Below are 23,267 nucleotides of genomic sequence, written 5' to 3'. Positions count from 1 at the left end.
AGGAAACCTTTGATTAAAGCTTTATTCTTAATCATGTTATAAATCACATTTATTAAACAATATAATAACAGCAGAAATTCCAGAATATCTGCATCAGCAGTCTGTGAATTAAATCTGCATAAATGTGGAGGTTAATATTAAATGTAATTTATTCAAAATAGAAGCTGAGCAAAGGTGTTAAATACATACATTACAGTTACAACACAGTTTTAATGGTGATCTTAGACAGTTCAAAACTCAAAAACAAAAGATTGTTCTTGACTACAGGATAAAGTTAACATACATTTTTGTGATTGTTTAATGTATCAGCAGTCTATTTCACTAAATTATACAACATTGATGTCATAGAATTCAAAGTACAATTTATGAAATTGCAATTATAGTATAAATTACAGAATTCACATATTTTACATGTAATTCTTACTAAATTGAAGAAAGTTATAAATCCTGTTGTCGAGTATTGAGCCAAAAAGGACAAAAAGATCTCATTAGTGAAGGAACTAGTGGATAAAGAAGTTCCCTGACTGCTATCAGATTTAAATCCGACCACCCGCAGCCTCGACCCAGTTCAATCTGCAGCTCTGAAAACACTGACATGTACCCGAGTAAAGAAACGAGGAATCTGCCCAGAAATCTCCACATGTATTATTAGTAGTCTGTTTAGATGTCAAGAAGAAACAAAACAGCTCAGAAATAATATTTTTATCCTTTAAACTTTGACAACTTGTTTTTTTTTGGAACAAGACAGTAAATACAGGAAATGCATTTACTGTAAATTCTATTTAAGACTACAATAAAAAAATTAGAAAATGTAAATTATGCATTTGTAAAGTATAAATAAGGAGTTCAATATATTCCCTGAGTGTAATAGTCAGTAAGTGTTATTAAAGTATTGATCGTGCAGCGTGAACACTCTCAGTGTTTTTATATATTATGAATTGGATTCTACTGAAGCATCAAAGTAAAAGCTGCATGTTAATGTTACAGCCGGTCTTGAAGTGTGACTCAGACATGTCGAATGAAAGGGTTAAAATAATTTTCCCTGGTTTGGTTTTTAGATGTGGAGACATGGCTAACATGTTTCTGGCCCCGGACCTTCCCTTCCTCTGTTAATCTTTAAACCAGATTGCAGTAGATCGGTAGAAGTCTCCGTATTTGTGAGGTGTTCCTTTGTGCTGCAGGACGAGGTCATGCAGCAGTAACGTGCAGTATGTGAGCGCGTGCAGCGTTTGTGTGACGTGGATGTGGATCTGACTGGATAATGGAGTCCAGCTGTGCTGCAGGAGGCACGTTTCACTCTGGCGACACACTTGGCTGATGGACAGAGCGGTTCTGGTGCCGGTTCGGTTTGGACTGGAGGAACTCAGCTCATCCTGCAGGAGACACGTTCCATTAACACTTCACGCTGATAACATCAACTGGACTCTTAATGTCCTGAAAGGCCGCGCACACAGAAACACATGAAGTCTAATGCCTGAACTTTTGATGCAAACGGAACTTCCTGCTTTACACATTCAACAAAATAAAACACAATTCAACATAATGAGCTTCAGAAACACCAACAGAGGAAGTGTCGGCTTCTTCTCATGATTGATAGACAGACTAAAATTACCCGACTTATTTTTTCATGTATTAAAAAGAAAACAGTTAGACTTTTTCCTTCGTGAAGGATATGTAGGACCATTAAATTCCTGGCCAGTACATCCCCCTAAAGTGAGCTTACGAGCCACAGAAAGGTTTGTAACATCACTGCACTTTGTGTCTGCAGGCGGGTGACCACAAATCCTGGTAATCAGCTGTGACACGCCCTCCGCTGTGCCTCTCCTTCCACTTTAGTGCAGTTAAGTTCATGGTCAGCAACCACAACACCAAACAGACTTGAAAAAAACACCCGTGTTTGTCCAATAAAAACTCTTTGATGGCATGAAGCCAAAGCTCGAAGTAATCACCACCAAAACCAGAGCAAACGCAGGTTGTCCCTTTAATTAAGTTTTACACTCAGTTTAAACATTTAGTTTCTTCTGACTTATCAGACTGATCTCTACCTCCCTCCACGTATGTTAATGAACAGAAAAACATCAGACAGGAAACAGCTAAATCTCTGTTAAAAAGCAGTTGCGCCAATATTGAAATAAATTAAAAACATGTCTAAATACTGGCTGCAGAGGCAAAGAATTGATCTGATAATAAAGGTGATTAGTTCCCAACCTAATAAACTCCATTTTTCATTATGCTACTGAACAAACACACTGACAATGATAGCTAACTAAAGTTATAGCTGCACACCGGGAAAATATTACATTATGATAAATGGCGACTCAAATTTAAACAATTCTCTGACTTTCCCGGTCTGAAAAAGAGTTTTCGAATTCCCTGGTGTTCCTTCAGTGGGAACGCTGTCAGCGAGTCATCGTAAGCAACCTGTTACGTATTAATACGCCGTCGTGGTCCTGAGGAACGTCACCGCGGAGGAACAGAGTCGTCCTGAGCGGCGCTGACGACCACGTGTCCTGGATCCGGCCTGCAGGCTGCTGGCTGAACTCTTCCAGAGCAGATTCATCAGCACCGACCGTCTGCCGTGATTTACAGCCGCTGCAGCAGCCCGGCGGAGGATCAGGCTGCTGCTCATCCAAACACGAAGCCGCTCCGTCATACGGCTTCATCCTTCAGAGACAACAGCTGACTGGATTTTAATCATGGAGCTGATATTTCAGGGTGTCTCATCAACGGGTTTCATAATGTGCCCCATCACATTAAAGTGGGTTGGTCTGTCTGCCGTAGAGCCCCATTACAAAGACACCTCATGCAATATTGATACGGAGAGCAACCTGTGTGAGAGAGATAACACCAGACTGTTTGCTGTCTTTAAAGTGTCACATCTTTGTTCATGTGAGTTATTGCAGTTTTGAAGCCGCCTCTCTGTTCCCGTCACGGTCAGCAGGACGCAGCCTGAATCTGTATCCGATGTGTCTGAATGTCCCATCATGTCTCTTTGAAGGGCTCTAAAAGCTGCTTCAGTTATAATTATGTAAAATGATGCACGCTGCCGTCGGATAACGCCGCAAACTTTTATAGTGGCCTTTGTACTCTGAGCTACGGATTCGGCTTCGGTCCCATTCACTGAAACACTGTTGTTGAAGTGTGGGTGCTCTCCGGTGGTCTGAGGGGTCAAAGGTCGAGCTGCATCTCTGTGGGCTGGGTTCAGTCAGTACTCTGCTCCTGTGGTCAGCATCGACGACATCAGCAGATTATACAACAGGGAGTTCAGACCCAGCGATCTGATTGGTCAATTTGGAACATGCAGAAATCATCACGACATCACACACTAGAAATATCACTCTACTCTACTCTACTCTACTCTACTCTACTCTACTCTACTCTACTCTACTCTACTCTACTCTACTCTACTCTACTCTACACTACTCTACTCTACACTACACTACACTACACTACACTACTCTACACTACACTACTCTACTCTACTCTACACTACACTACTCTACACTACTCTACTCTACACTACTCTACACTACACTACTCTACTCTACACTAGTCTACACTACTCTACTCTACTCTACACTACACTACACTACACTACTCTACTCTACTCTACTCTACTCTACTCTACTCTACACTACTCTACTCTACTCTACACTACACTACTCTACTCTACTCTACTCTACTCTACTCTACTCTACTCTACTCTACTCTACTCTACTCTACTCTACTCTACTCTACTCTACTCTACTCTACTCTACTCTACACTACACTACACTACACTACTCTACACTACTCTACTCTACACTACTCTACACTACTCTACACTACTCTACTCTACACTACTCTACTCTACACTACACTACACTACTCTACACTACTCTACTCTACTCTACTCTACTCTACTCTACTCTACTCTACTCTACTCTACTCTACACGACTCTACTCTACACGACTCTACTCTACACTCGACTCGACTCGACTCGACTCGACTCTCCTCGACTCCTCTGGCTCGTGTTTCTGTGCAGCTGTTTATTATCACATGTTGGCAGCGAGTGTCTTCACAAATAAAAACAGCTGACGGATGTTGAAATCCTGAGCCTTAACAAACGGGGGCAAAACGAATGTGAACGTCAGCGCTGGCATCGAGGGCCCTCGTGGCCCCTCGTCTTCTGGACGTGAACGTGTGTTTGGCTCCTTGCTGTTTCATTGATAAGCAGCAGGCCGGCCGGTTGGAGCGGATTAGAGCTTCAGATTAATACACTCTTCTTCTGGAAGTCCTGGCTCACACACATCAGAGGCCCGGGGTGATTAGATGGAGGCACTCAGTGCAGCTGTGACTAAAGCACGGACACTCTTCTACACAACGCTTCCTTGCTCGGGGGGAGGGGGTGTGTGTGTGTGTGTGTGGGGGGGGGGGGGATCATGGAGGCAGCCTGCTATCACTTCATCCCAAAATCAGAGGATTACTGCGGCGTTCTCCAACCACACTCTTTGTTTCTTATTCATGATCTTCTTCATGATCTTCACACAGTGTGTGTGTGTGTGTGTGTGTGTGTGTGTGTGTGTGTGTGTGTGTGTGTGTGTGTGTGTGTGTGTGTGTGTGTGTGTGTGTGTGTGTGTGTGTGTGTGTGTGTGTGTGTGTGTGTGTGTGTGTGTGTGTGTGTGTGTGTGTGTGTGTGTGTGTGTGTGTGTGTGTGTGTGTGTGTGTGTGTGTGTGTGTGTGTGTGTGTGTGTGTGTGTGTGTGTGTGTGTGTGTGTGTGTGTGTGTGTGTCGGCCTTACAGGGACATGGAGAGACAGTAGAGATGGTAAAAACCCTGCAGACAGTCAGACTGCTTTGCAGGACGAGACGGATGTAACAGGATGCCAGAGAGCTGCACCTCTTCCTCTTCCTCCTCCTCCTCCTCTTCCTCCTCTTCCTTCTCCTCCTCTTCCTCCTCGCTCCTCCAGAGACTCTCAGAGCTCATCATTCGCCTCCTGCATGTTAATGATATCCTGTGTATAAATACCGAGGTCACGCAGCCATCATGAACCCGACCTGTCGAAGCCCTTCAGATTGATTGACCTGCAGTTTCTCATCTGATACTTGAAATCAGAAAGAAGAAGTATGAGCGGAGTGTGGAGGGATGGATTCTGCTGTGTTCAGCGGTAGTTGGGTCACTATAGAAGAGCCAGGACACAGAAAAGGTGTGTGAGTGGCGTTAAACAGGCCGAGCTACATTTAGTCGTGTATTAACAGAATCTGCTCCAAGAGATGCAGCTGCCACAAAAAAAAGTCTAATTACCGACCTTCTGCTCCGAATTCCTGAGAAATGAGGGCAGCAGCGAGGGAGAAGTCATCTGATGTCCTTTGTCTCTTTCTCTGTCTTGTCTCCAGGGTTTTGAGAGTCCTTAACGTTCCCTATTCAGCAAAGATTTGACAGGGATGATGCTCCACAAACATCATAACAAATATTGAGCGGATTTACATACATTTTTCCACAAACGTTTGTAATCCTCAGAGGATGAATCCTGCTGACTTTGAACACCGCTTCACTTTTCCTGTCACGGACTGACATGCAGGACAACAAACTTTTTCTAACCATGTGGGTTTGCACATGGTTCTGTTTTCCTTTAAAGCGTGTAATAGACACGCATAACGCTGTCTAGATGCGACAATAAGACATTTTGCTTTCGAGGACGGGCGTGTCTATTACACGCGTTGGCGTGATACGGTGTTAGCGGTGCCTGACTACAGACTCCAAAGACACCAGCATCTCGGTGAATTATAAACATATTTCTGTTTTGGTTTTATATATATTCTCAAAGCTTACTCGATTTAAAAAAAAAAAATTGCAAATGACCTTTTAATACTTTCAGTGTGGCATGAATCTGGTTCTCCAGTCCAGTTAAACACCGTCCAACCTGGAGGATAAAGTGGCCTTCAGGTACACAAACACTTTAAAGCATCGTCAGAGGGCAGATTAATGTGTCGGCAGCGTGCTGCTCTGCTTCTGCTCGGGGAGCAGATGAAGCATCTCTGAACCACTTTCAGGGATTAACAGGGAGGAGACGTTCATGTTCCCTAAACCTCTGAACCACAAACAGGAATTAAAGAGCATCAGGGCGGTGGGGGGGGGGGAGGCACGGTGGGAGGGTGAGACGGTGGAGAGGAGTGAGACGGTGGAGAGGAGTGATACATAGTCTCTCAGATGAGTCATTATGATGGAGTAAATTAAAGTCCAGTTATTTTATGATTCGGTGGAATGAGGCTTTGATTGACGGCTGACTGATCTCAGCTCCTTTAAAGTGAAATCTTAGTGAATAATAAAGTGTCTCGCCTTCATAAAGTTCATCTCAGGACACCAGAAACGGAGCGTGCTGCTCTCACTCTCCTGTTTTGTGCTTGTCGCTGCTGTTTGCGTCCCGTCAGCTGGATGTAGGAGCGTTTGTAGAGAAGCACTCTGGAGCGCCGAGATATCAGCTTCATTAGATGTGATTAACATTATGGAAGCTCTCTGATGGGGATGTCTTTGATGTTGGTGCTGCTCATCACTTTCTGCTGCTGCTGCTGCATGGTGAAACTCACCCCCCCCCTCCTCCACTCCCACCCCTCCCCCGTCTCCTCCTCGGTGCTGGTTGATTGATTAATGCTCAGATAGGATCCAGACAAGAGTGTGTGTGTGTGTGTGTGTGTGTGTGTGTGTGTGTGTGTGTGTGTGTGTGTGTGTGTGTGTGTGTGTGTGTGTGTGTGTGTGTGTGTGTGTGTGTGTGTGTGTGTGTGTGTGTGAGATCCTTGAGTCTGAAAGCACTGGAGCTGAAGACAGTTTAAACTGATTATGCTGCAGTGATCTCAGGACTCTGTGGATCATTCTGGTCACCAACATTCAGTTCATGCCTGATTGTTTTGATCGACATTTTTTGATTTCGCAGCTGATTTTCACAAAAATGTTGAAGTAATTTGTGGAAATTTTTTGCATTACATTTGCTGAAATTAAAAAAAAAAATTCCATTTGACAAAATAAAAGAAGTGATATTTTCCTCATTTCCATTATAAGACCACTTTTCCCACAAACCCCGTCACTTCCTGTTGTTGCGGTTAGCGAGCAGCAGTTTGTTTTGATGGTGAGATGAGAGAGGGGGCGGAGCCTTGTTGATTGGAAATGAACTCTTATTTGTATTAATAAAGTCACTTTATTTTGAAAGGCAACTTCAAAAGTTCAAAATCAGGAAATTTGCTAAATTGCAAGCTGCTGCAAATATTGCAGAGATTGCTTAAATTGGTGCTAATTATTGCAATCGCAAAAGCTACATTTCCTGGAGGCACTGATAACTTCAATAATTTAAAATGAGACAACATTTATTTTTGCCTCTGAAACACTATCAAGAATCATTTGGCTAAATTCGTTCAGCTGTACTTTGTATTCAGCGCTAATTAGCAGATATGAGAGCACATAAACACATTCAACTGAGATGGAAAACATGATAAAAGTATGCTGCTACTGTCATTGTGACCATGTAGCATTTATCTCATAAATCATCTGCACTCTGAGTTTCTGCTGCATAAATCTGAAAATGTAATGCACATGTCCATTTCAGTTTTATACGAGCACCTGTGTTTTTCCTGAGATATCCTGAGGCCTGTACGTCTCCTCTTCTTCCAGGAAGGACCAACACTTGCTGTCCTCGGTGAACAGCTGGTATCTGGTGCTGAACCAGACGAGGCGGGAGAGCCGTGACCACGCCACCCTCGGCGACATCTACACCAACAACGTGATCCTGCGTCTGGCCCAGATCAGCGATGACGTCATCCGCCTGTTCAAGAAGGTCAGTGAGACCTTCATCATCATCTGTTTACCATCTTCTTCTTATTAGTTGAGCACAAAGGGTCAGAGTTCATGGACGGTTTTTGTATTTGTGGAAGCTGAAATTCCTACTTTTAGTTTTTACTTTGGCTTTAGTCTTGAGAAAAGTAGTTGTAGCCCCGTCTCAGCGCTCTCGGAGTAAGAAGGGTGTCTGAGCTGAAAGCAGCTCTGGGAGGTTGAAGCTGCGACCGTCCGGCCGGCCGGTGGCTCTCCGGCCTCTTCTCTTCCAGCGAGCTCCGTCTGGCTCACCGTCAGCACATAGCAGAGATGACTGAGGTCTTATCCAAACATCAGAGCCCTGTTTTCACCTTGCAGCTCTTCCTGTAGGTGAGCTCCACTCTGCCTACTGTGTGTGTCTGTGTGTGTATTTGTGTGTATTTGTGTGTGTTTGTGTGGGTGTCTGTAACGGTGCCAGAGCTGCTTCAGTCAGGTGCCCTCAGGTAGCCGTTGGCTGACATGTTGGAGGCAGTAAATCCTTTATCAAGACTAATGTCATACGAAGCTGTGGAGAAAATCAAACTCAAAGGAATGAGCTTTGGTGGACAGCAGGACAAAGTGATCGAAGACAGTTGACAGAGTTATCTCGGTGTTGTTAGCTAAAGTCACTCCTTCTTCTTAGTTTTCTGGAGGTCCATCTGAAAATAATCCCTCATTCATTAGAAAAGAAGATTCAAGAAGACCTGGTTTTGGGGGGCGTGTCTGTTTGATTGACAGGCCTGCGGTGCAGTCAGGTTACAGCTATCGGTGGGCGGGACGTAGTATCGGTCAGGTATCCAATCAGATCGGTCAGATCCACCGCTGGCTCCTCCCCCAGCTCGTCCAAATATGGTCACTTCCTGCTCCAAAGTGCTCCGAACTAGTAAGATGGTGACGACATCTATTAGTTCTGGCTACAGAAAACAACGTGGTTATTTTTTCTCCTGTAATCTGCAGGAAAACGAAAGATTTGTACCAAAATGTAATATTCTTTTTACAATTTTATTTTATTTTATTTTATAGAATTGGTTAAGAAAAGTATATTTTATAAACCAATATCAAAGTAAAACTATTAGAACAGGTACCAGTAATTTCTGAACATTACACAGCTCTGTTTGATAAAGACTCTGTAGGAATGTTTTATATGAATGATATATTTTTTTTAAATATTCTATTTTCCCATTTTTTTATGATGTTATGTTCAGTATGCTATGATGCATATTGTATACAGTCGTCATATTGTTTTATTTAAACCTGAATTTGGTCGTGCTACGAACCAGAGCTGAAATATACCAGAAACAATAATAATAATTGTAATAATCCAGGTGTGCCATGCCTCATTTGAGAAGCTTATTGGAGTTAGAAAGCTGTATTCACAACAACAAGAGGTAAAATTACCTGGAATAATGTAATTAGATGAGGTGTGGCAGACCTGACTGGACAGCGAGCTGTTGTTTCTGTCTGCTCTCATCTGCACAGAGAATCCATTAAGAGACCACAGCCATCTTTCTTCCTTTCATAGACGGACGAGTTTAAAAATGTATATTAACTATCAGAGCTGTTACAACACAACCCGCCGCCGCTCTTACAAAGTGTTGCATCACAGTCGTCCACTCGCTGGGTGAATCTCTGCTCCCATAATCCTTTGCAGTACTCGCTGCAGTCTGTCTCCCCTCAGAGCTGCTGATGCATACAGATGTCCAGTCGGACTGCTGGAGACATATTTCATTCATCACATCCAGCCCGAGGCTGCTTTCAGAAGGACTTTCTCTCAGGTTAAAAACAAGACAAGAAAACTAAATCCCTTCTGTATTACCGATGTTGTTCTGCGTTTCTTCTTCTGGACACTTTTCATAATCGAGTTTAAGGATGATCTGCCACAGCAGCGTTTAGTTTTATGAGCTTTTACTTCTCTAATAATCAGTTTCTGACTCACCTGTTGCAAGTTTTTTCAAGCTCCTGTACTGAGTGGAGGAGGGTGTGGTCACAGGTGAGCTTTCATCTGTCTTCTCATCTCTGGGTGGATCTGGTTTGAGTCACTGGGTGTGTGTGTGTGTTCTTGTGTTACTCATGTTGTGAAGTCAGAAACATGTTAACGGTCACAATGGTGACCAAAAAAAAAAAGTCCTCACCACATTTGTTGAATTTTAGGGTTTAGATTAATGAGTTCTTCTTCAGGTGAGCATGAGTCAACAGGAAATGAATGTCAGTCAATGTAACATGAGTGTGTGTGTGTGTGTGTGTGTGTGTGTGTGTGTGTGTGTGTGTGTGTGTGTGTGTGTGTGTGTGTGTGTGTGTGTGTGTGTGTGTGTGTGTGTGTGTGTGTGTGTGTGTGTGTGTGTGTGTGTGTGTGTTTTTCCTACAGCACTCCTCCTCCTCCCTGTATTGATCGGACAGAAAACTATACTTCTTTCATATGTGAAATGAGCATCATGCATCTTGCTGAGTCATTCTCTCTCAGCGGAAGAGATGAGTCAGCTGTTTACACTGTTGAACAATAAGTCTAAAAGAGTTCATGTCACACTGGAGGGGTTACAGAACTTCATCTACTAAAGTGATAGCCTTTATTTGACAGCATGTTAGGTCACGCAACTCATCGAACATGTTAAATCTGTGTGCATAAATCTTTCTTGTCCTTGATTCACTTCATGAGCATGTCCTAGGTTTATTTTGAGTGGTTTTATTGTTTGATTTTAAATGCACATATTATGAAAATAAATATGTATTTAAACTAACGCAGCTCATATGAACCTTTTCATATCGTAAAATGTAAAGCCATGTTTACTCTGTCGGTATAAAGTATATAATGTAGTTATTGTTTCCAAATGTTCTTAGCTCTTAACAGCTGTGGTGACACCTTCAGGAAGACACAAGAAAACAAAAGCCAAACAACACAGCATGTGATTAGATGGAGGACATAAACTGCGCTGGAGAACCTGTGCACAATATTAATGGTTGATATTACATTTCATTTCATTTATCTGATGCTTTTATCCAAAGCAACTTACAATAAGTTAATTTCAACCATGAGGGTACAAAACCAGAACAACAAGAATCAAGAAAATACAATTTCTTCAAGAAAGCCAAACTACAAAGTTCTATCAGTAAGTTCTATTTTAAGATACTAAAGTTCTACTGTTCAAGGTAAAGGAGGAGGAGGAGGAGGAGGAGGAGGTGTGTTTTTAGTTTGTGGTGGAAGATGTTCAAAGTTTCTGCTGTCCTGATGTCGTTGGGGAGCTCATTCTACCATTTAGGAGCCAGGACAGAGGAGGAGGAGGAGGAGGAGGAGGAGGAGGAGGAGGAGTGGAGTAGCGTGAGTGTATTTCGGGAGGTTAAAGACCAGTCGAGCTGCTGCGTTCTGGATGAGCTGCAGAGGTCAGATGGTACTAACAGGTAGACCTGCCAGGAGGGAGGTACAGTAGTCTAGACGTGAGATGACCAGAACCTGGACCAGAACCTGGACCAGAACCTGCACCAGCCTTCTGAGTGAGAAGAGGACGTATTCTCCTGATATTACAGACATATATGACATTTTACATAAAATATGTAAAATCAGCATCCTTTCCCCTTTTAAAGTCAGAAAGAAAATTCTGAATTTGTCTTTTGATTGAAATTTAAAGAGACTTAATCAAAAAAATGTATTGCAACGAATAATCACCAAACCAAATGTAGACAAACTGATGTAAAGTAGAAGACTGTAATGATGGCAGGAGATATGAGGGTTGTGGAAACTGATTCTAGATCAGCAGGTAGTACACAGTCTGTTAGTTTTGGTATCGTTTCCTCACAAACAGAACAACTCCCTCCATCTCTGAGGTTTGAGGAGGTGTTACTTCTTTGTTCCAATGTGTGAAACCGTCACACTGTTGGTACATTTTCTCACCTCGCAGTCTTCAAATAAAGTCGTTCTGCTTCTCTCCCACACAAGCAAATGCCGTCACATGTTCTTCCCCCAGTCCAGGTGTGTCCAGTTGTGTCCAGGTGTGTCCAGGTGTGTCCCGTGTTTCTGAACAATAGTCATGCTGTGAGACGTGATGACTGAGAAACAGTCGAGGTTCATGTGTGTTAAAAGCTGTGAGGAGAATTAATTAATTAATTAATTAGTCTTCTCAGTGGAAACAAAAATAATATTTTCATTGTTGAAATAAAATATAGAAATTAATTGTTTATATTAGATATACATTTTCACAGATTTACACACACACACACACACACACACACACACACACACACACACACACACACACACACACACACACACACACACACACACACACACACACACACACACACACACACACACACACACACACACACACACACACACACAGGTAATAATGAATGAAAAGGAGACTTAACAAAAGTGTAAAACATGCTGTACTTAGTTATATTTCTTCACTTTTCAATGCAAGTAAAGATGTATTTAGTTGCTTCAAGCAGCAATCATCAGTGATGTCATCAACCGTCAGTGATGTCATCAACCATCAGTGATGTCATCAACCGTCAGTGAGGTCATCGTTGGTTTGTGAACGTTATGAATCCTCCAGTTCAGATTCTGTCCGTCACCATCTTGTTAGTTCAGAGCGGTTCGGAGCAGGAAGTGACCATATTTGGACAAGCTGGGGGAGGAGTCAGAGGTGGATCTGACCTATCTGATCTGAAACCTGACGATACTATGTCCCGCCCACCGATAGCTGTAACCTGACTGCACCACAGGCCTGTCAATCAAACAGACACGCCCCCAAAAACAGGTCTTCTTGAATCTTCTTTTCTAATGAATGAGGGATTATTTTCAGATGGACCTCCAGAAAACTAAGAAGAAGGAGTGACTTTAGCTAACAACACTGAGATAACTGATGGACACATTTTATTCACTTTGGATTTGATGAGAGAATTTGAATGGGAGTCTATGGAGCCGGAGGCTTTTTGGAGCCGACCTCTAGTGGCACTCGCTGGTATTGCAGCTGAAGACACTTCTGGATCAGAACCATTTTACAGACCTGAAGCTACGAACACTTTTATAAACAGATCGATTTACCTGCACTTTGTAAAGTTGATCTGTGAACCTGAAGTATTCGACTCATGTTATTGTGACCTGTTTGTGGTGCTGGATGAAAATGAATCACAGTCTGGTTCATCCTCCGCTCCAGTTTCGCCGACCAACAGTTGTTGGGATATTTTTGTAACAAAGTCAGTGTTAGGGACTAACTTTGTTCCAGCAGGTCACCGCTGACCACTCAGACGTTATTTGTTGTCACATCCTTGTCCTTTCTTCTCGCTGTTTTCCAGAGCAAGGACATCGGGATCCAGATGCACGAGGAGCTGGTGAAGGTGACGAATGAACTCTACACTGTAAGTAACAGACTGCGTCTCCTGCAGATCGATGTCTCACACCTCATCTCATCACTGCTCTCTTTCCTTTCCGTCTTTCTGACATTTTATTTCATAGTTTTTTTTTAGTTTTTTTATTATTATTACATTTCACTCCAGCTCCTTCTTGCTTCTTCCTGCTGCACTTTATTTAAAAAAAATCGTGCTCCAGATCTTATCTCAGCAGATTTGACCTCTCACTTCTTTTTCATGTGATTGAAATAGGTTTAGTCTTTAGATGAACATGTCTTTACCTGTTTGGACTCCAGACAGCAGCAGCAGTCTGGATTCAGTTATACTGTTTTTATTACACCAGGACTGCCATCAGTTTACCTGCCCGTGATTAACCAATCAAACAGCTGGATACAAACCCATGTGCTGGATAAAACATTCGCAATTTGTAGAAACTTTCTTTTCTCTTGATTGGTTTGGGGTCTAATTAGAAAGTCTGCTTTTTAAATTGTCTGAGTTTACTTCACATTTTGCTACATCAAAAGGAACGTTTTGATTAATTTCTTATGTTTATTTTGCACCTGCAGATGGGCTGATGATGATAGATGATGTTAAGAGAGAGCAGAGCGAGTCGGTTGATTGTAAATAATTCAAAAGAACGTTACATTTCTCTCCGAGTCGGACAGTTTCTCGGCTCCAATCACATCCACATGTGGTGGCTCCTCCCCCTCTGGTGGCTCCTCCCCCTCTGGTCCAGTTCAGGCTTCACATCACGGGTGGTCTCGTTGCAACTCGTCCTCATACCCCAAAAATATATACGACCATTGGGCAGTAAGATTGACAGGTGTACCGGACCTTCGTTGTCATGGCAACAGTAATAAATAAATGGTTAACATTTTCATAGTTCGGTTAAGTTCATGAAAAGATCCTGGTTTGAGTAAAATAAATACGTTTGTGACGTTAGTTAAATACATTACGGAAGTAATTATTAGTTAAAGTAACTCGATGACGTATTTACACATAAACAGCGTTGTCTCTTGAGAAATGACTGCATGTCATTCGTCCATCCATCCTTCACTCATCATACTTATATTATTCATATATTAGTCATCCAAAACTCCATTTTCGTTGTCCAGTGTGCTCTCCATCACAGAGTTTCCATCACGTTCACGTGTTGTGTTTTCCTTCAACGGAGGTTTGACTGCTGCTCTTTGATCATGTCGTAGCACCGCGCTGTAAAATCAGCATCGCCGACCTTCTAGCGCAACGAACCGACTCCTAATATTTACCCAGTGGATGGAAATGCGGATAATTTGTACTTTCGTTTGCAGATTTTCTTAAAGATTGGTTAAAAGTTCTGATCCATTCGGATGGAAAGGTGACATTATAATGAGGCTAGAAATAAAAATCAGATTGAATGTTGTGCATCTTGTTTCCATAACGATGGAGTCACTCGTCACAGCTGCTTTATTTGCATTTGATGCGTCTTTATTGTGGAGAAGCAGTCACCGTAATGACCAGTTTCTCTGCAGGTACATGTTGCTGTTGTCATTGGGAGAGAAAACGTCCTTCTGCTTCATTTCGATGTCGCTCGAGAAATAATTGCTCACATCACTTACTTCTATAAAAAGCAGATTTTCTTCCCTAAACAGCTGTCACGTCTCCTGCAGCTGCTTTCTATATGTTTAAATATAGAAAAGGTAAATAATAACGACCTTATTAATGGATATTTCCTGTTGTACTTTTATAAGATTTAGTGAGTATTAATATTTTACTGAATTTATAAATTATATTTTGATTAAATGTCAAGTTTTGACAGTTTTTACACTCAAACATCAGAACAACAAATTTAAAGAGCAGTATTAATGAGTGGCAGCATGTCTTCACATTAATAATGTGGTGTCATACATGCTGTGTTTTTACACCATCAGATAACTCAAGCAATATTTTACATTTATTACGAGATATGTTTCAATCAGCTGGTGTTTTGACAGATTTTTTTTTTTAAGAGTTCTCCCCACTGTGTCTCCAACCACTACCAGTTATGTCTTTATTCTACAGCTCACAGATAAGTGATAATGAGATTTCCTGCAGGAGACCCTGCAGATCGATGAACATATGTCGGGGGTGGGAACACATGGTGCTGCTGCTGCACTCTTACTCTCACACAAGCTCTTACTGAGCGAGGCTTAGTGCCCCGAACTGGACGAGCTCCAAGCAACTTCAGCAGTCTTCTGCCCCCCGAGGTGAAACAGAAGAGACGGCAGCGCGGCCTTCATATCACTTATTCATCAGGGCGGTGTGATGAGAGTCAGAATAGCAGAGGGCAGCGCTGGCAGCGATCCCTCATCGAGCCATCTGTAGATCTGGACTCTCCACCACACAGGCTCATACATCTTATTTGCATTCAGAGGCGTCTCCAGAGGACGGGCTGTTTATCAAATGCCCTTAATAACCAACCACGGCTGGTTTATTTGACACACTTTTCATCTTTATTTTAATTAGTGAAAATGCAGTTATTCTCCCTTTTCAGAGGGTTTTTACCTTTCAGGCATTTTCAGCTTGGTTTCTCGTGTCAGAGAAGATCTCCGGTTCACTGTGGCATCCTTTTGTTTGACCCACTCTGGCTGCGTGATAAAAGTCAGATGGTCGTCTCCTCTCATGCTCTAGTTGGCTGAAAATTAAAATCCCAAATGTCGACGTTCGGATAGCCTCGTTATTTCTTAATTAGAGGAAGGTTGTGGGAGTTGTGTGAAACTTCACAGTTAAAGTGATGCTGCTACAACACAAATATGTCTCCTAGAAAGTATAAGAAGCATACTAGAGCATGTATATTTTCACACCTTCTGCTTCTATTTTCCTCTGAGAGCTACTTTGACAAAATGAAAGTGTCTGAGAGCTCCTCATGTTTAGTAACATTTATTCACATAGCTGAGCTCCACCCAAACCAGCGGAATCAGCTTCCTTTAACTCTTGTGAGGCCAAACTGGTTTTAGAAGTGGGGGAGATGTGACTGGGCTGATAGGTTCGTTGAAGTATTGTTGAGATGCTGCAGCAGGAGTGTTAGTGAGAATAAGGATCTAGTTGTTTGTGACTTATCATTAACGCCAACCCTGAAATGAGAAACTGAAGTAAAGGCCTGCGTGTCCTCGTCCTGCTCACTCACCGCTGTAAAGATCTTTGCTTCTACTTGTGTTAATTTCCTGTTTTACAGACTTAATATCCCGGCGGGATCAATAAAGCTTCAGCTTATCTTATCCGGCTGATCTACCACCTTGAGCCTGATGTCTGCTCTTCAGTCTCACACAGTTCTTCTTTTGTAAACAGCAACAACAAAAACACTGATTCTGGAGCTGTGCAGCAGTCGCAGGCGTTAATGCAGCGTTTATTATTCATCTTTAGTCATTCATTCATTGGTTATTTTCCAAAATTGAAAGCTCCTGTTAATATTGTGGAGCTTGCTTGAATTTGCATTAATTTGTTATCACGTTTATTAAGTCCCTCCATTGGAACAAAGGTTAGACTTTTTATTATATTATGTTTTACCATGATAACCCCGTTTGATCTTTGGTATAGCATTTTTCTTTGCAAGTGTTGAGAGGGGAAAATATTCTGAGGTGAGAAAATAGGAATGACGTGCAGCAAAGATCCTCAAATCACGGACATGTTGGTTGAATGGTCAGTAGCTCAAACAGCTGAAATATTTAGGCTTTTGTTGAATATCAGATTGTGTTTTCTTCCCTCGCCTTCGTTGTTAAAACCTCCAGTCATTTTCTCTCCGTGTCTTTCACCACCTCCGAGACTCAGCAGTTAAATAACCCCGGGCTGTTGTCAGAGGACTTTACACACACCTCCTGCAGACGCAGCTGAAGCTCAGTCTTCCTGCAAATGACTTCTGTTTTTAGCTGCAGGTCCTGCAGTTAGACGGCTCGACGTTAGCTGGAAATTTAGCACATTTTCAGAGACCAGTCTGACAGCCTCGGGAGGAACAGCGTGTAAGCCGAGTTCCTGTTGTCTGGAGTAGCTGCGTCGATGTCGAGTTTTGTCACTCTGAGAATACACCTGTGTCTTTTCTTTTATTCATTGATTCTATTTTTAAGGTGTTTGCCCCGCAGCTCTTCAACTCTGTTGTTATTCTAAGAGCTGCGGCGCTGACAGGAGGACAATTTATAGCACAGAGGGAAAGAAACAGCCTCATCACTGGTAGAGAATACGATCGCAGGGTCAGAGGTCAAAGGAGGACTGGAGGGGCAGGTGACCAGAGGACAGCAGGATGAGGACATCTGAAGTGCAGCATTGATCCCAGGGAACTAATAAATGTTTATGTTGACATCCTGAGGTGCTCATAGAAAATCCTGGATGCTGGAGATGTTTGAAGATGCAGCTCACATCTGCATGTTCCTTTACGAGGCTGAAGACGGCCGAGGAGAGACTCAACGAGGATCTGGGACGAGTTATAACGACGAAAGGGCGCTTCTGTCTTGTCTCACAAGGGTCTTCTGTCACTCCAGTCTTGTCATCAGCACACTGGATCAGGGTGGGGGTGGGGAGAGGGAGTTGGAGGGGGGTGTTAAAGTCTGGGTGTCTAAGTAGAGATCAAAGTGAAGAGGTAAAACTGCAGAGCTCACAGGAAACAAACGAGCTGGACTTGTTGTGGAAATGATGAGGAGGCCGGCGAAGCTGCAGTGAGGGGCGGGGGTGAGGGGGGGGGGACGTTTGACAGCCACGACTCTGGATTCACTTAAAATCTTCCATCTGTGTTACTGCTGCATCGACGGCCGAAACTGATCCTCCAGGAAAACGTTCAAATCAAAAGAAGACAAAGAAGACTGTGAAAGATGTTTCAGGAAATATCAATAAAACAGGAATTCTACTAAGTCAACACACACGTCCAGACGGGAGGCCAATTAAAGGATGAACCAACGTTAAGTGTTTTCTTAAGGTGTCAGGCTGCAACATGCCATCAGAGTTTTAGTGCTCCTTTATTCTACAGGTCTCTGGGGTCTACTGGAGCGATGGAAACCATTCCTCCAAACAATAATGATAATGTTGATGAGTGCTGTCGAACACGTTGGTCCAGAAGTTTGGATTAAATCTGGTTTTATACGTATCAAACCATCGGGGACCCTCGTGCTCTATGGGGGGAGTCTAGACTGTATATAAAAGTGGACGTAGCTTCCGGGTCTGAAAAATTAGTTTTCTGGAGGTCCATCTGAAAATAATCCCTCATTCATTAGAAAAGAAGATTCAAGAAGACCTGTTTTTGGGGGCGTGTCTGTTTGATTGACAGGCCTGTGGTGCAGTCAGGTTACAGCTATCGGTGGGCGGGACGTAGTATCGTCAGGTTTCCGATCAGATCGGTCAGATCCACCGCCGGTCAAAAACATACTGAATTTAATGTCACATTGGACGAAGACGAATATTTCTTTCTTACTACTTGAAGAATAACTGAGTTAGTTTTTGACAAATTTTCTTTTCAAGTGATTAATTCAACCAAATATCCATTTCAATGTCGGACACCAAGCAGCTGTGTTTGGTCTTCTCTCTCTGTGGCTGCTCATAAAACCACAACATCCACTTCTCACATGGTTTGATGAGATCTTTGCGTTGGTTTTATAAGAACTTGTATGATAAACCATGTAAAGGTTTGTCTGTCGCTCTCCTCCTGCAGGTGATGAAAACATACCACATGTACCACACCGAGAGCATCAGCGCCGAGAGCAAGCTGAAGGATGCTGAGAAGCAGGAGGAGAAGCAGTTCAGCAAGTCCGGAGATCTCAACGTGAACCTCCTCCGTCACGAGGACCGCCAACCGAGACGCAGCACCGTCAGGAAGATCGAGAAGATGAAAGAGAAGGTAAGGACAGTCGACTGGTCTCTGAACAAACTGCAGTACTTCTGCCCAACAACCCGACTCCCTCTCCATCTCATGCTGGTTTCTAGATTATGAAAAGTCTTGTCTTCCGGTCTTGTGGCTGCTGGTCTCTGGAGCGTTGTGTACTTTAGATCCTGCCATGCATTAGATTTTCCTCTGGAGTTTCCTTATGCAAATACAGCTCCCATTATCTCTCAGGTGCAGGAAATCAAAAGGCCGTGAGTACGACAGACAGTGTCTGTCCCTCCTCAGAGATGCTGCTTGGCTCGGGAGCTGCAGTCTATTAATAACTCAGCCTGCCAATGAATACTCACCTCTTTCCACTGCCTTTTGTTTCATTACTCTGCCTGCAAACAGGTTGGAGGAGAAAGGAAAGTTAATCTCTTTTCCTATTACGCATTGGAAAAATTTGCATCATAATGGCTTTTTGAAATAGGAAATAAAATACCCATGTGCAGTGAAATGTACAAACAAATGATTCAAATAATGGGCAAAAGTCTCCGCTTTGGAATTATGGAGCTTTTGAGATTTTTAAAACTCAAATAATTATTTTCTGAGTTGTGTCTGAAAAAGTTTCGCTTATGCGTGCGAAGCCACTGTGTCAATGCTGTTAAGCTCAATTGATGTGCTGTTTTCTAAGTACGAAATGTCACTTTTTATTATTTCCTTTACTTTAGTGTTGAGTACAACTGCATGTACAAAACAAGTTGTGTAAAATGTAAATAAAAACAGAATGTGATGATTTTTAAATCATGTAAACACATTTAATGGAAAATAGACCGAAGACAACATAAAAGGAGAGGGACCATCCAGCTTGTTATCAGCGCTCAGTTCAACACCCAGAATCCATGACGGTACAGGGATGCATCAGTGCACATGGCATGGGTAGCTTCCATATCTGGAAGGAACCATGAATACTGAATGATACATTCAGGTTTTGGAGCAACATATGCTGCCATCCAGACAATGTCTCTTTCAGGCAATAATAGGACCACATTTCCCTTTCAAAACTCCAGAAACTGGTCTCCTCAGTTCCCAAACGTTTACAGAGTGTTGTTAAAAGAAGAGTTGATGCAGCTCAGTGGTTAACATGACCTGTCCCAACTTTTTAGAGACTTGTTGCTGACATCAACTTCAAAATGAGCACATCATCCTTCTCTCTCCTCCTCTACCCTCCCTCCTTCTCCTCCTCTCTCCTCTCTGCTCCTCTATCCGCCTCTCTCCTCCTCTATCCTTCTCTCCTCCTCTCTCCTCCTCTCTCCTCCCCAGAGACAAGCCAAGTACTCAGAGAACAAGCTGAAATGTACGAAGGCCCGTAACGACTACCTGTTGAACCTGGCGGCGACCAACGCGGTGGTGGCCAAGTATTACATCCACGACGTCTCCGACATGATCGATGTGAGTACGCACGAGGCTCACGTGTTTGTTTACGTCTCTCAGCTGTTGGTTTTCCGTCTCTTTCTCACCATCTGTTCCTGAGTCTCGTTCTCTCGCAGCCTGTTTGCGGTTTGTCTCCGAGCTGCTCCGCTGCACCACTTAACATCATTTTTCCATGATTAATTCCTGCCCTGATAACACTGATGTTTTGGCGACTGGCTGCTGTTGACACGAGGAGTTCAGTGATGCTGCTGCAGAAGGATTTTATTGACTGATGATTTTAAAGAGACTCCATCCTCGTTGACAGGATGATTTTTCACTCTCCTCCTCTTCGGTCTCGTCCTCGTTCATTTAAATTTTGTTGAGACAAACACAGCGTGTCCTTGTAACTCTCACCAAGTTTATTAAAAACCCGGCGCAGGACACGCACACTTCCTGTCTGCTGTCGTCCCTCCTGTCATGAATCAGAATAGAGGACACAGTCTGTCTCACACTGATTTCAGAAGTTGTTTTATTACAAGTAAAAACTCTGTTTCAGTTTCCCCTTCACTTCAGAAGCAAATGTAGTACAAGGAATCAACATTTTATTGTTTTATTTTGAAAACACAATAAATTATCAAAGATAACAAATATTATACAGCAAAAAGGCAAAAAACTCCAAAGTTAACAAAGTTATAGAAAACAGAAAGTTTACATACATATGTAATATGACTCAATAAAAATAATGATAAACAATATTTAGATGATAAATACAGCTAAAACAATAATACCAGTATAAAAGCAAAAAAAAGTGAGTATGATGCTGGATGAGTGTGTTTATGTGCATGTGATGTGTTACAGTTACAAAACATTTTTGGGGGGGACGACAATCCCTGCAGAAAACTGATGAAGATTAAGAGGAATTTCTGAAAACAGCATTTTAATATCTACTCCTTTTATATAAGCACACGTGGAACTCCTTCTTCAGGGAGCCGAGGCTTCGTCTCATATTCTAATCTCTTTGTTATTCAGCATCCATTTTGTTTTATTCTTCCAATATGATGTATTAATAGCGAACCGTCTGTGAACTGCTTTATATTTCCAGGGTCTGACAGCACTAATGTATTATTATTTAATCTCATAACCTGTGCTGTGTAAATGAGGTAGCTGCACTAACACGTGAGGTCTTTCTAAAATTACATTTGTATGTATTATTCCACATTTAATTATTGTATTTTGTCATTAACTTCTGATAAATTAAGTAAAAGATTGATTTGTTCTCTGCAGAGCCACATGAAGGTTTATAACATACTAAGGTTTAGTGGAGGGTGTGATCTTAAACTTCTACATTAAGCTCTAATTTCTCTGTTCTTTCCCCGACTCAGAGGTCAGACCTCCATACGGCGCCACATTAGTGAGAGATGCACATTTTCCAGGTCACATTTTATGACACAATGAACTTGTGGATGAATCTGTGTCAGGCAGTATGATGGTCATACATTTATGGATCTGGAGTCTGGGCTCCGAGCTCCTCGTCTGGTTTGTCAGGAGGAGGAGAGGCTTTGTTTGTGAGATGATGTCTGTCAGTCAGCATGTAAACACTTTAAAGTGTCACTCGGAGGAACTTTTATTTCCTGCTCAGCTCAGAAACGATGACTTCTGGGATCAAATATTAAATCTGCTTGGATTTTTTTTTTAAATGAATGTGTTTTATTGTGGTGCAAGTAAATGTGAAAAGATGTTCAATTGGACTCATTGTCCCTCTGAAGTGTTTGCTGTCAGTCCAGTCGGTGTCTACTGAAGACGAAGAGGAGAGAAGTCGATAGTTCTTCAGTTTCTGCTGCAGCTGGAGACGAATGAGCTCTCCGAGTGTCTGCCTGTTTAAAAGGAGCCTAATTCAGTGTTTAGTGTTCGCTCTGCTGAGCCTCTCCGACTGGTGCAATGAGGCTTGTGCACGAAGCGGAGCGACGACTTCCTGGGTGCTAAAGAGGGTTTTTGCTCGGTGATGTACAGAGCTGTCGGGTTGCCTGCAGCTCCCTGTGAACCTCCTCACCGCCGACCTCCGTTTAATTAGGTTACTCCTCACCGCTCTGTGATGAGGCTCTCTAATTATCCTGCATGTCCTACTGAGCGCTCCTGTAATTCTGGAAACTTCTTCTATTTTTAAAAGTAACCTGTCGCAGGACACAGTTTGGAATTCAGTCCATTAAACAGGTCTGAACAGGTTTCTCAAACTTTCCACTTTCATATTCGTATCATTTCCTGATTAATGTACATTGATCTTTTTCAGGTGTTTTCCAGGTTATTTATCTGAGCTTTTCCCCCCGCAGTGCTGCGACCTGGGCTACCACGCCAGCCTGGCGCGCACCTTCCGCACCTACTTATCTGCAGAGTACAACCTGGAGACGTCCCGCCACGAGGGACTGGACATCATAGAGAACGCCGTGGACAACCTGGACTCCCGCAGCGACAAACACAAGATCATGGATATGCATAACCAGGTGTTCTGTCCGCCGATGCGCTTCGAGTACCTGCCGCACATGGGAGACGAGGTGAGCTGCAGGACGCACGGAAAGCATGTTTCTTATAACGTTCAACCTCCAGATTTGATCCGTTTAACCTATACCCCCCCCCCCCCCCCGCCCCACCAGGTGTGCCAGGTCAGCGCCCAGCAGCCGGTCCAGACTGAGCTCCTGATGCGATACCACCAGCTGCAGTCTCGCTTAGCAACCCTAAAGATTGAAAATGAGGAGGTGAGGACTTTTGATCTGTCTGTCCAGCAGCAGCACCCCCCCCCCCTCCATCACACCATCGGAGGGCCACATCACCATCTGCTATCATTACAATCCTTCTCCGTTGACGTTGTTTTCTAAAAACTTATATTTGAAATGTTCT

The 23,267-nt window shown here is 42.9% G+C and overlaps 1 protein-coding gene across 2 annotated transcripts in view; it reads left to right on the top strand.

Moving 5' to 3' along the window:
• Positions 1-23,267, top strand: part of srgap3 (SLIT-ROBO Rho GTPase activating protein 3) — a 50,701-nt gene that overhangs the window by 13,536 nt on the left and 13,898 nt on the right. For both annotated transcript variants that reach the window (XM_069725239.1, XM_069725238.1), the window contains exons 3-8: positions 7,643-7,805; positions 13,109-13,171; positions 18,813-18,998; positions 20,286-20,414; positions 22,703-22,924; positions 23,024-23,125. In XM_069725239.1, coding sequence (XP_069581340.1) covers positions 7,643-7,805; positions 13,109-13,171; positions 18,813-18,998; positions 20,286-20,414; positions 22,703-22,924; positions 23,024-23,125 — 865 coding nt within the window. The remainder of the gene's footprint in view (positions 1-7,642; positions 7,806-13,108; positions 13,172-18,812; positions 18,999-20,285; positions 20,415-22,702; positions 22,925-23,023; positions 23,126-23,267) is intronic.

The sequence above is a fragment of the Brachyistius frenatus genome, unplaced genomic scaffold (assembly GCF_029030835.1).
Source record: "Brachyistius frenatus isolate BFR_SWC_R1_liver_20210118 unplaced genomic scaffold, ASM2903083v1 Contig_415, whole genome shotgun sequence".
NCBI classification, from domain to species: domain Eukaryota; kingdom Metazoa; phylum Chordata; class Actinopteri; family Embiotocidae; genus Brachyistius; species Brachyistius frenatus.
The sequence above is the reverse complement of the archived record's forward strand: the minus strand, read 5'-3'. Positions and strand labels throughout refer to the sequence as shown.